The following is a 14,004-nucleotide window of genomic DNA, read 5'->3' as shown; positions in this document are numbered from 1 at the left end:
AGTCCATATGCACTCCTAGGGGTAAAATTATCCGAAAATCTACAAGAGGATTAAACATAAGCAATTTCGTAAGTTACTGGACCTAAACAAAAATGGACATAGTTATCGAACTAAAATTAAAATTAGACATACTTAGTGAACTAGAATAATACTTTTTCCTAATGTTTGGTTTAACTATATACTAATTTAAGTAGTTTTAGTATTTTTCAACTCTAGATATAGAATAGCTTAAATTCTTTAAAGAAACTTAGATCTAGAATTTGATAATCATTCATGTCAGGGGTGCTTTTGTTTATGTCAGATTTAATCGGACCAAACTTGATGAACCAGATCTAAGCTCGAGTTTGGAAAAAAATTAATATTGACGTTTGAATTAACTCATATAATAAACATCAATTTTGAGCTCAGCTCATTAGTAATTCAGCTTATTCAAACTCAAACTTAGAATCGAATCAAACCCTAATCTAGTATGTTCCTAAGATACACAAACTGTAACTGAAAGTAAAATTTCACACACAAATACACATTTTTATTGGAGTTTTTGGAGCTCATCTTCCCTCACAAAGAGTCCATGAAAACCGTAGGGCACCCTTTGTGGCAGCTTTACGGAAGCAACGATTTCAAGATTAGGGGATTTCGCATCCATCACCAAAAACTTTGATTCTTTCGTATTTTCGTTATGTACGTAAGTTACTAAGTACCCGTCGTCTTCCTCCGCCGCCGGATTGTTGGGCTCTCTTGCCACGAAAAATGGCTCACTGCCGTAGCAGTTGGGACCGTATAGTCGACTAGCCACCACGCAGTCATCGGAGTTAGCCGTAGAAAGTGATAGGTCTATCTTCACCAACCCTGAGCTTGCAAATGGCCAGCCATCCGCCGCATATAAATATCTGCATACGTGTGAAATTAAATCGAAAAACAGACATAAATAGAATTTTTTGTTAAATATTGTTAATTACCGCAATTAAAAATAAAAAATTATAATGAATATTTATTCGTTAATTAATTAACTATGGTTGGGCAGTGACATTATTTAGATCTGACGGAAAGTTAAAACGTTAATCATAGATGAAAACCATGATAGATTTATTGTCATAATATTTAGGTCGTTTATAATACAAATATTGATTCATTTTTCTGTCAATAATTGTAAAAAAAAAAAATGAAAAAATTTACAAATGGACTTAATTATGTAAAACAAAGAACATACGAAACGAAATAACATACTTAATTCATTTAAAATATGTCGTTATATAAATTGTTTCATACTTAATATTACGAGTTTTTTTTTTTTTAATCTTTTGTATTTTGTACTACATAAATTACAAATATAAGTTTTGGGTTTAAAAGATTCGGAAAAAAATGCAATTTATAAAAAATGAGCTAAAAAAAAAATAGCAATTATCTCCTATGTTTTGGAAAACAACAAATTACCTCCTATCAAAACCATTGAAACCCCTTATGAAAAATAAAATAATAAATTATCCCATATATTTTATAAAATAGAACAAATTACCCCCTATCAAAATTATTGATAGGAGGATAATTTGCTTCATTTTTTGAAACGTAGGAAGAGAATTTGCTAAATTGTTTTTTTATGAGGATATTTGATCATTTTACATGTATTTAACCCTAATAGATTCTTTTTCACAAATTCTTTGAGCACATTTTGAAATATTAGTGCATCATATGTATATTTCTGAGAAAAACAGAAATTTAAGTTCAAATGTTATCCTTATTAGAAATCAGCACGTACTTTGTCTTCTTCCCAACACAAGCCGGATTGATAACTGCAAACTCCAGACATCTGGGGGAAACCGGCCGCCTCTCCACCGTCTTCGCCTTCAAATTGATTTCTATTCTTTCCATGGATGAATGAACCAAATCCATCCGGTCCAAAAAATGCTCCACCTGCAAAAGATTTGGGCCCACCACCACAACAGTGTCGCCGTCGTCGTCCTCCCACGCATTGGTCGCGTGTAACAGATTCAATCCAGGCACCTCAATCCACATCATCCCACTGTCATCCTCCGCGTTTCGCGGGATGATCCCCAGCCTCGGCACTTTCGCTCCATCAACCAGCGCCAGCTGCTTCCCTTTGAGAATCCCCTTCGGGTTGATTTCCATTTGAGTATTAGGAAATATAGCGTAGTTTTTCGTAATAACAAAATCATGGGTCAACGAAGCTTCGGGCATGGAGAGAATCGGCACTTCCCTTTGCTTGATTCCATCGGCGTTGATTCTGAAGTATGTTAGGTATGGTCGGAAAACGCTTTGCCTGAACGCAAAGACATCGCCGGTTTCTTTGTCGACTTTTGGATGTGCCGTCATCGACATTAGCGGCAAACTGAAAGGTTCATCGCGGCCCAAAGTGATTATATCCCCATCGGATGTTATTTTTATTGCGTATGGAAGATCAGACTCACATAGAGCAAAGAGTTTTCCGCCGAAGTGAGCCAAGCTCGTATTCGCATTGCCGGTGCCGCGGCGGATGTCGTATTGCCCAGATACCACGCGGCTAAAGTAGACAGCGCAGCGAGCCACGGAAGCTGGCAGGCTAGTGAAGGCGGAAAAGTAGTTTATTACAACGGGCGACCCAAATTCTCGCTCCATGTTGTACTTGTAAGTCTTGACATAGCGGCTGCAGAACGTGGGTTTGCCTTTGGAGATTCTAATACAATGAAGCATCCCATCTCCGTCGAAGAAGTGGTAGGGGCCGCGAGGGATGAACTGAGGATTCGGGCCGTTGCGGATGTAAGCTCCGTCGAGGCATGGCGGAAGGGATCCCTCCTCCACCTCACAAACGGTGGGGGGCAGCTCGTCCACTGGAGCATAGTTCCCGGTGAGGACGAGTTTGGGGTCGATGGCGGGGCCAAGAGGAGGGTCGACAAAATTGCATATGAAACCATCCAAGGACTTGAAAAGATTTGCAAGTAAATTAGAGTGCTTTTTGGTGCCTGTAATTTGGCTGGTTTTGGACTGTTTTGTGGTGTGAAGCTGAGTTCTTGCGGGGGGAGAAGAAGAAGCGTCGGCTCTGATCGGAGTCTTGAATTGAAAGGGAAGAAATGGACTTAAGGAATAATTCTGAAGGAAAGATGAAGAAAGAGTATCCATTAATCTTTTCTCTCAAGAAACTATAAAAACACCAATTATTGTTCGACCAAAGGAGATGCCCATAAGAGTTATTTATACTTGGGATATGTATGAATTAAACAAATGCCCATATCCTAGTTTAGTTTTTTTTTTTTTTTTTTTAAATATGTATTAATTAAATAAAAAGAGCTCCACAATAATTTCTAGGATACAAAACTTTTTTAATATAATACTTTGATGTTGACCCAACAAAACTATGATCTTCTCACTAATATTTTCATGGCATTAGTTTTTTGAATTATGAACTTTATTTATTTATTTATTTTTTAAGAGGAGTAACAAAGATTTATTATTGTTAATCACTATTCTCATCAAATTCATTGTTGCGGATATGTTGATTTGCGAATCTTAAAACATATAATTCTGAGGCTCTAATTTTCAATTAAAAGGCGTTATTAATTTATTTTTTCTAGGAAGAGTAAAATATTGTGAAATTTTCAACAAAACATATGAGATTTTTTTAGTCTATTTATTAAGCACTGTCCTCAACACACCCTAAGCTGAGGACATGTTGATCTATGGTGCTTGAAAATTATAATTTTATGACTCTAATTTTTGAAGTATTTATTTTCTCAAAAAGGAGTAAAATGTATGAAAAATTTAAATAAAGATTAATACGGACAATCTTCGCAAACTCCCATGTTGGGATCATGTTGATTTGCTGATCTTAAAAAATAGGGAAATTATAATTTAGTCCTATAATTTTAAAAATTTGATAATTTTGGTTCTATCCCCCACACTAATAAACGATTTTTTTTCGACCGAGAAAAATGCTTTTTCCTATTTATCTTTTAAAATCATTTCATTTACCTTCCCAACTCAATATGTTTATTGCAAAATATTCTATAAACTTTTTTTAATTAATACTTAAAATTTGTCATTTTACGAAAAATTATATAATGTAAAAATATTTAAAAGCTCAATAATTGCAACTATTTTGCAGAATAAATTATTTATTTCAAATACACATAACTACATGTATGAATTGTTATCTAACAATATATATCATGTATATAATATTATAAAACAAGAATATTATATTGTTTAAAATTCAACTAAATGAATAATTAGTAAATATAAATGTATCCTATTATTACTTAATACTATAGACTAATTAGATATAATGCTACTTTGTATATTTTACAATACATATATATATATATATATATATATATATATAAGCACCGCAAATCACAATATCCCAGCATAGCGTGTGTGGATGACAGTGCACAACAATAGATTAAAAAAATAAAAAATATATAATTTTAATTCTGTAACTTTGACAATTTTGATTTTTTACGAATTGATTTTTATAATTTAATTCTATAATTTTGAAAATTTGGCAATATAGATCCTTTTCTAGGAAAAAAATGCATGCAATGACCTTTAAAATTGGGACTTCCAGACCAGATGAAACAATCTATTTGTTGAAAAAGTCAATTTGTTTAGAACCAAAATTTAATTCATAAGTTATATATAGGGCGAAAGTTGTAATTTTCCCTAAAGCAACACGTGATCAGATGCTCTCATCTAGGGGTGGGCAATCGGGTCGGGTTCATCAGGTCCCGACCCGACCCGATCGGGTTCGGGTAAAACAAGTCGGTTTGTTAGGGTTTTTATGGTGGGTTCGGATAAATCGAAATCCGCCTATTTTTAATCGGATCGGGTTCGGGTTTTAAGATTAACCCGATCGGGTACCTGATTTAAAAAGGGGGGAAATTTTTATAAGGTTTATCCCGTCTCCATCTCTCTCTCACACTCTCCTACGTTTCACTTCTTCCTTTCTCTCACAGTCACTGCCTGCATTTTCCCTCTCTCTCACTGCTGACCCTTCTCGCCGTCGCCGTCGCCGTCGCACGAGACTCACAGTCTTCACCCTTACGAGTTTCTGCTGTAGCCTGCCAGCCACCATTCGCTGCCTGTCGTCGTCGGACGATAATGGAATCTTTATATGATATAGTGTTTCTGCAATTTTGCTGTAAACCAACAGCTTCTTCCTTAACTTCAATAGTGATGAAGTTGCTTCTCTGTTTGCTGCTGCTGTTTTGCTAAAGTAGTCAGGCACACATGAATTCCATTTTATATGCTAAGATTCTGCAAAATTCTTGTACGTGGACAATTCTTGAAGACAAAATTAGTTCCAGATTCCATTTTAAGGCCTGAAAATTCGGGGTGTGTCGACATTGAAATTCATGTCTATTCCCCCTTCACTTGTTATATGTGATGGAGAATCTGTGCCCAATTTTGACTAAGTAAAAAAAAATAGTGAGAATAAAGAGATAAGATGAATGAAGGCAGTTTGTATTGAGACTTGAGAGCATATTTAAGTTGACAAGAAGTCTTAGATTCACTGGTATTGTGCTGCATGAATAATTCCTCAAGATGTATTAGTTTAAGCTAGAAAATCAACAAGTTAGACTTAATGATATTGATGCCTAACAGGCTGGAAATCTCAATCTTCACCTACTATAGACTTATCAGATGCTCAAGATCAAGGTATAAATATGAACATGGTTCATAATCAGGTCAGTGGTGATCATGTTGACTTTGGTGTTGATAAGGGTATGGATATGTCAGAGGATGAGGACGATATTCCACTTGATTCTAAGAAAAAAAAAAAGAGGATAGTGACTTCGAGATCACCTTGGTGGGATCATTTTCATAAATTTTAGTGTGAAAAAAATAAAGTGCAAAAGGCTAGATGCAAATATTGTAGTAGGAAAATCAAAGCCGATCCAAAAGTACATGGAACTAGGCCTCTAAAGAACCACTTTGAATCTTGCAAGAATAAACCTCATGATGTTTCCACCAATCAGACGAGATTGTCTTTTCAATCAATTTGTTTAGGCGAAAAAGAAGCCCCTCTTGTCAATTGGAGATTTGATCAAGAGAAAATTAGAGAGGCTTTATCTTATATGTTGGTTGTAGATGAGCTCCCATTTAAAACGCTTGAGAATTCTGCATTTAGACATTTTATGTCGGTGGCTTGTCCAATGTTTGCTATTCCATCAAGAAGGACAATAACAAAAGACATTTTCCATATGTATGTCAATGAAAGAGCAAAATTGAAGTCATTTATTAAAAATCATGCTCAAAGGGTTTGCATTACAACAGACACTTGGACATCTATTCAGAAAGTCAATTACATGTGTCTCACTACTCATTTTATTGATGATGATTGGAATTTACATAAGAGAATTTTGAATTTTTGTCCAATTATCGGACACAATAGTGAAGAAGTTAGTAGAGATGTTGAGAAATGTTTGCTTGAATGGGGTATCGATAGGATTTTTACGATTACTGTTAATAATGCATCTTCTAATGATGGAGCTATGGTTTACTTGAAAAAGAAACTTGAAAACTTGGGTCAAAATATTTTAGGTGGAAAATATGTGCACATGAGGTGTATAGCACATATAATCAACCTTGTGGTTCAGGATGGTTTGAAAGGGAAGGATGAACATGAGGCAATATCTCGTATTAGAGGGCCAGTTAGGTACGTGAGAAACTTCCGGCTAGGTACAAAAAATTTCAAAAAATGCAATGAATTTATAGAAACAAAAAAGTTATTGTCTCTTGATGTACCTACCAGATGGAACTCCACCTACTTGATGTTAGAAGCTGCGATATGTCTTAAAAGGGTATTTGATGCTTATGAAGATATAGATCTTGCTTATAAGACTGATCTTTCAAAGAAATCATTTGATGGGGTTCCTATTGAATCCGACTGGGATAGGGCAAAGATGCTATTGAAGTTTTTGAAGCATTTTTATAATCTCACATTGTGCATTTCCGGTTCTTCATATGTCACATCTAATATTATATTTCATAAAATATGTGAAGTTGATTTGCTTTTCCGAAGATGGTTGAATAGTGATGATGTTGAATTAAGTGATATGGCAAGAAAAATGAAAGAAAATTTTGATAAGTATTGGGGATCAATTGAAAAGATGAATATGGTTTTGTATTATGGTGTGATACTTGATCCACGTTACAAATTGGGGTTTGTAGAATTTTTCTTTGATAACTTATATGGTGGTATTGGACAAAGTGATGTAATGAAAGAGAGAGTACGGGATGGTCTTCATGAGTTGTTTAATGATTACAAGTTAAGATATGGACACGCTCTTTAAGGAACTTTAGAAAGCCCGGGTTTATCATCTAGTCGTGTTCTTCATCTTCTTCCTCATCAAAGGAAATGTTTATGCATGATGAAGAGAACGAGACTCGCAGATTTTCTTTACAACGAGAGTACATGATGTACATGGCAGGGGGAAAAGATTACGTGAAATCAGAGTTAGAGAAGTATCTCAGTGAGGATGTCGAGGAGTATAGAAAAAAGTTTGATATATTAAAATGGTGGAAAGTGAATACTCAGAGGTTTTCGATTCTCCCAAAGATGGCTCGAGATATATTGGCAGTTCCTGTCTCGACTGTTGCTTCAGAGGCCGCATTTAGCACTGGTGGACGTGTTCTTGATGCATTTAGGAGCTCACTATCTCCTAAAATTGTTCAAGCTATTATTTGTGGTTAAGATTGGATCCGTAAAGATTCCAAGCCAATAAGCACAGAAGAAGATTTAAGTGAAATTGAAATGTTTGAGCAAGGTACTTTTTATTTTTTATTTTTTTTTACTTTATTTTATATAAAATTCTATATATTTTTATTTATATTAATCTCAATTTTTTTTTTGTTTGTTTTCTTGTAGAGCTGATGAAATTGGGAGTCGATTCAACCATAATTGATATTTGACTGGACTACTTTGGAGTTTGGACTATTTTAGATCTAGTACTTCACATGTAAATTATAAATTTGTGATTGTAAATTGATGATTAGAATGTAATGACTTGATGGATTATTTTATTCATGTTGTTTGCTAATGATGTTTGCAAAAATTGAATGTTTCTTGTGATTCTTTGCCATTGTAATTTATTTTATGAATAAAATTTCATTGCTTCATAATAATAATAATAAAAAATTAAACTTGAGTACAATTACCCGAACCCGACTGTTGGGTACCCGCCCTACTCGGGTTCGGGGTCGGGTACCCGACCCGACGCCCACCCCTACTCTTATCCAACATAGTTAGACTAAGTTTGTTTAGACCGAAATCTATATCATGACCATACAAAAAATAGCGATTTTTGTAATATTTTATGAATGGATCTTCAATGCTCATGTCATCTAGTCCTTCTAGTGAATTTGGGATTTTTCATATCGGGCTATGTGTTACAAATACTCATTTTCATTATAAATCTTTTGTAAAATAAAAACCCTAAAAATTTGGAACACATCTTAAAACGGCCAACTAACAATTTGGACTTGGGCTGATCAAATGGTGTTGGGGTTACTGGCTTGGACAGAAATCAAACTTATATATTGGGTTTTAAAGAATAAGTGTGATGTGGTCGAAATTTTTTTGCTAGGGAATAAATCGGGATTTTACCACGACGAAATTTTACACCAGGTGAAATATAATTTCTGCAAAAATGTGTAATTCTCAAGAATGAGGGGTCTTGTCAATGAATAGTAACTTGGATTAAAAAATTAGTATTTTGGTATTTATAGTGGTATTGGCAATTATACGATGTGATAGGTTGTATTTGCTTGTGGTGTGTCTCTTACCTGTCCAATTACTTTTTTACCCTTACCATTTTATGTGTATTTTTTATTAATGTATATCAAAGTGTTTTAACCATCATCGAATATATTAAAACCAATTAGTCAAGTTATATTACATAAATGACATATTAACCCTCATCATCACTCTATTCATCTAATAATTCAGAAAAGTGGTTTTTTTATTTTTTATTTTTTCCTTTTCAATTGTCTTTCTTATAACTTATTTGATCAAAGTCTTCATTTTTGCCTTATTCTTATTTGTTTTAGTAAGTAAGATCATTTTAAAGTTATATACTTTAATATAATTTTTTAATATATATATGTGTGTGTGTGTGATCGTGCATAATTAACAATAAAGGCGTGAAGCACAAAATAGGAATTAAAAACACATACATGATAAGCAAATGGGATTAAATTATTTGCATTTTATTCAAAGTCCAGCTTTAATTTTTGACTTAATCTATATCATCATTTGTATGTATAGAGAGAGGTGAGTTGTAGGATCGTGACTCTGTTTTCTGTTTGCACTGTCCCATCATTAATTTGACTTAATTAATTTTAATATTTTCAACTCTAAATATAAAACAGCTTAAATACTTTTAAAAAATTAGATAATCATCGATGCAGGGGTTTTTTTTAAAAAATATTTTTATATTAGGTCTGTTCGGACCAAACTCTAATTCACTCTCACACTCAGACTGGAGGATTTCGCATCCATCACCATAAATTTTGATTCTTTGGTATTTTTGTTATGTTCGTAAGTTACCAAGTACCCATCGTCTTCCTCGGCAACCGGATTGTCGGGCTCTCTTACCACAAAAAATGGCTCACTGCCGTAGCATGCAGCCCGGACCGTATAGTCAATTAGATAGGTCTATCTTCGCCAACCTTCCTCTACTTGAACCTCTGCTGTATATGTATATGTGTGTATAAGTGTGAAATTAATCAGAAAAAAGGCATGTAATATACATATATATGTATGTATGTATACTTTAAAAAATGCATATCTATTATAGTTATCTATAATAGATATTTTTATATATATTTCATTTATATGGTTTAAGTTTATATATTTGTTTAACTATTAACCGTCGGTTGAAATAAATCGAAATATAGACCGTGTTTTACTAGTTTAATTTGGACCTTAGATTCAAATTAGATCCAATGGTTATTAAATAAGGCTAAAAATATAGTTTCATAATATAAAATTAAAAGAATGCATGAATTACACGAACTCGCGTGAGGGGTGTAATTGCTCTATTTTTCTTTTCACGAGTGAAAAATTTGCTATTTATTTTTTCACAGGGGGTAATTTACTCATTTCGTATAACACAATAAGTAATTTGCATTTAACCCTATATATATACACACACATTATAACATAAGATGATTTGAGAATATAATAGTTAGAATTTTGTGTAAAATAAATAATTTTATATATCACTAGAATTTTTTTTGGGTTAATTACCATATAAAAAATAAAAAAAAAGATGATGAATATTATTTATTTATTTATGATTGTAGAATAATTTTGTTTTTGGGGGCAAAAAAGTCAAAATATTAATTATAAATGAAAATCAAGGTAAATGTTTTGTCATTTTTTTAAGTAATAGTATTTTAAGACTAATTCTTTTCTCTGGAAATAATTGTATATAAAAAAAGAAACATATCAAGCGAAATAATGTACTCAGTTAAGAATATATCATTATATAAAAAATTTTTTATACTTAAAATTATGAATTTCTTTGTACTTACATACACTACCAAAAAAAAAAAAGCGGACTTAGGATGGGTTTAGAAAAGTTTTTTTATTATTATTTGGGATAGTTTGGAATTAATGGTATTAATTTGAACCAAATTTTAGAATGGTTCGCCTTCCGTCTTTATAGACAGTGTTACAAATATTTAGGAACAGTTAATGATGGACCGTTCCAAATTGGCACGGTCATTGTAACACATTGTTGTTGACCGTGCCTAATATTGAATTTGTGTAAAAAAAAAAAAGAAGAGTTTCTTTTTTTTAATTGGAATGGTTAGGATGAAATTTGGAACGGGTATATTATTTATTTCGAGTTACTTTTAGAACCGTCTTTGTAATACTTATGTCTGAATTTTAAAATTTTATTAATTTGTATTGGTGATATAATTAAGAAAGGTCATTGGAATGGTTTGATTGTCAATCTTTGCAATAGTATTAGGCATGGTCAAATTTTTGTTTGGAACAGTCTTTTGTAACTGTTTTAGGAACGTTCAAACATATTTAGAAACACTATAAAACTATTTTAGCAATGGTGTTAGGAACGGTTGTTTTATTTAGGAACACGTACTTAAAACCGTATTAGCAATGGTTTTAGGAACGGTCATCTTTAATTTGGAATACGTATTTAAAATTATTTTAGCAATAGTATTAGGAACGGTCATTGTAATTTAGGAACACGTATTTAGAACTGTTTTAGCAATGGTATTAGGAACGGTTATTTATTTAAATGTAACGTCTTCTTTACAATTACTAAAATCATTCCTAATTTTTTATTTTATAATAAAATTTTTATAAATTATTTAATATAAAATAAATTATAAAAAATAACTTCATTTATGTATTAAATTATAATAAATAATTTTCTTTATATATTTAATAAATTTTAATAAATAATATAATTTATAAATTTTAATCAAATTTAATATATAATTAAATTATTTTAATAAATTTTTAATTAATTAACTTATATATTTAATTAATTGAATAAATAAGAAATGTAATAAACATTATGAAAAATGAAATTAAGAAAAATATTATATTAATATAAAATATTATATGATTACAAAATTTAAAAAAAAAACATTAAAACCTAATCTAAACCCTCTTCATTGGCAACGTCCACATCGTCCTTGTTCGGGTCGGGGGTTCTGTCGGAGGCGGTGCTGGGGTGCTAGTGGAGGCAGTCGGTTGTGACGATCTCGTGCTGGGCCCATCTCCCTTTTCATGACCATCATCTCGGTCATCACCATCTCGAAGCGGTCGATGCAGTCCTCCATGTCGCGTTTGGTTGCTGGGGTGGCCTGTGTCGGTGTCGGTAGGGGTGGCGATTGTGATGTGAAGGTTTGGCTAGAGACATGGGCCTCATAACCAAGGCCGAATACTTGGTCCTTATTCTTGCCCCCCAACTGCAGCAAGCCACGTCTGCTGCTCGGTCATTCCCACCGAAGCCTCCGATTCGGTAGGGATATGGTGGTCATCGACAATAGGCTGAGGTCAGCTTCTGAAATTTCTCTTGTAAAACAAACAAAATTATTAGTACTTTTAATCAAGAAATATTTTTTTAAAAAAAAAATATTAGTAATTATTAGTACTCTTATTCTACTTAGCATTGTTCTAACACCTACAGGGAACATTGTTACATAGCAAATAAATTGAGTATTTTCAGCAAAGTATTTATATTAACCTATAGGAACAACAAAGCATAGTAGAAAGGACTCTCCAACTGGAGTCCTTCAGCCGGTCGGCATTACTCAAGAAGCTCAGCAGGATTCGTCTTGCTAATGAGCAGAAAAATTCTTCTCTTTTTTGCAGAGCAGTCATCTACTCCAGCAGTCCAACTCTACGATTTGCACACCTAGATTGGGGGGGGGGGAGTGATGATGCCCCCTAAAATTATTGGGTCAAGCTCACAATCTAGACATACTAGTCCAACTGGCTCATCAGCAGGACAGATAAAGCCCTTACGCTTACCTGGTACTTTATTGAACTGGCAAACCAAGAAGCAAGCCCATTCCAATAGGACACGTCATCATACAGTTGGGTAGACACATCATATAACTGCCAACACATTTAGCCACATCACCCTAAAATATCTTCAGGTGGTTCGAAGTAAATGGATGACAAATGAGCTACGAATCAACAGGTAACCAATTTCCAAATTTTCAAGCATACATGGCAATACTCAATCCACCTAATGTATTTCAATCAAATCTAGTACAAATCTCAAACAGTTTGTTCTGGATGATAGCAACTCGAAGGACTTTCCAACGTCGTATGGCACTCCACAACAAACCCCATATCCTGTTTTATACATGCCTATAAATAGAGGTCTTATGCAATCATTTTGTGACGTCATTCCTCACTCTCAAACCCTCACTAATCCTTGGATTATTTTCTCTCAGTTTTTGAGTTATTCTAAACTTATATTTTGCACTCCACACGAATACATATATCTTATCACCATTTTATACAATTATTTTCATTTTAATTCAAGTTTTTCCTTTTATTTCTTCATAAATCATTACTGACTTAAGCATTGGAGTGCTAGCATCTATTTTGCAGGTTAGTCCTCTGATAATCCTAAGACTTTTTTTAAATTCCTTCGACCCTTAGGTGTGGCCAAAATTTTTGTACGCATCAATTACGTAAAATGTTAAAAAAAAAAAATAGAGCCATCTGTCATAGCATTGATTTTGGTCCAAACAAACTGTGTTAATTTTAATTTTAATTTTAATATAAAAGTTCAAAATCATTAAAAGAGTTCGTGGAGAAATTTCATAATAAACATATTTTAGTTAGGTAAATGAAAAGGAAATAAATGATAAATAGAATGAGTATTTTTGTCAACATCAAATTATTTTATTAAAAGGGTTTTCTATCTCTTTCAAGTGGAATGTTAACCCTAGCAAGTATTGTAGACTTCTTTTATTTAATTAATATAGGGCTAATTATATTTAATTTTTTTGAAAAAATAAAAAATTATGCTTTCTCTAAAAATATTTTGAAATTACACTTACACTTCTTCCACAAATTTTTCCTAACACTTTCGCTGAGGATATTGACGAAAAATACTAAAGCTAACAAAAAATGTTACATAAATTATTAATTTCATCATTCATTTAACGTTTTCATGAATGAAAATATTAAATGAGAGATAAACTAAAAATTTATGTAATTTTTTAACTAATATTGGCATTTTCGTCCAACGCCTAACGAATGGGGTCAAGTATAAACAGTAAATTCTCAAAGAGGATGTAGATATAATTTTAAATTTTTCTTAAGAAAATTATAATTTTTTTATTTTCAAATAAAATCTAAGTGTAATTAATTCATTAATATATAACATAGATATAGATGAATAAATACAATACATATACATATTTCGAGAAAAAGAATTAAATTGGAGAATTCAATTAAAAATAATAAAATTACAAGATTAAATTACGATAATCAATTGTTGTAGAATCAGA

At 32.6% G+C, this 14,004-nt stretch overlaps 2 protein-coding genes across 2 annotated transcripts; one reads left to right on the top strand and one right to left on the bottom strand.

Annotated features, from left to right (window-relative positions):
• On the bottom strand, nt 400-3,140 carry LOC105161870 (probable carotenoid cleavage dioxygenase 4, chloroplastic). The gene is made up of 2 exons (XM_011079712.2): nt 1,757-3,140; nt 400-890 (listed from the first exon to the last, which is right to left on the bottom strand). Exons 1-2 carry the CDS (start codon nt 3,112-3,114, stop codon nt 530-532), a joined length of 1,719 nt encoding a protein of 572 aa, XP_011078014.1. The 5' UTR covers nt 3,115-3,140; the 3' UTR covers nt 400-529.
• On the top strand, nt 5,664-7,286 carry LOC105161863 (zinc finger BED domain-containing protein RICESLEEPER 1-like). Its single transcript, XM_011079700.1, has 3 exons — nt 5,664-5,800; nt 6,386-6,649; nt 6,746-7,286. Exons 1-3 carry the CDS (start codon nt 5,664-5,666, stop codon nt 7,284-7,286), a joined length of 942 nt encoding a protein of 313 aa, XP_011078002.1.

Source organism: Sesamum indicum, linkage group LG1 (assembly GCF_000512975.1).
Source record: "Sesamum indicum cultivar Zhongzhi No. 13 linkage group LG1, S_indicum_v1.0, whole genome shotgun sequence".
In the NCBI taxonomy this organism is placed as follows: Eukaryota; Viridiplantae; Streptophyta; class Magnoliopsida; order Lamiales; family Pedaliaceae; genus Sesamum; species Sesamum indicum.
The sequence above is the reverse complement of the archived record's forward strand: the minus strand, read 5'-3'. Positions and strand labels throughout refer to the sequence as shown.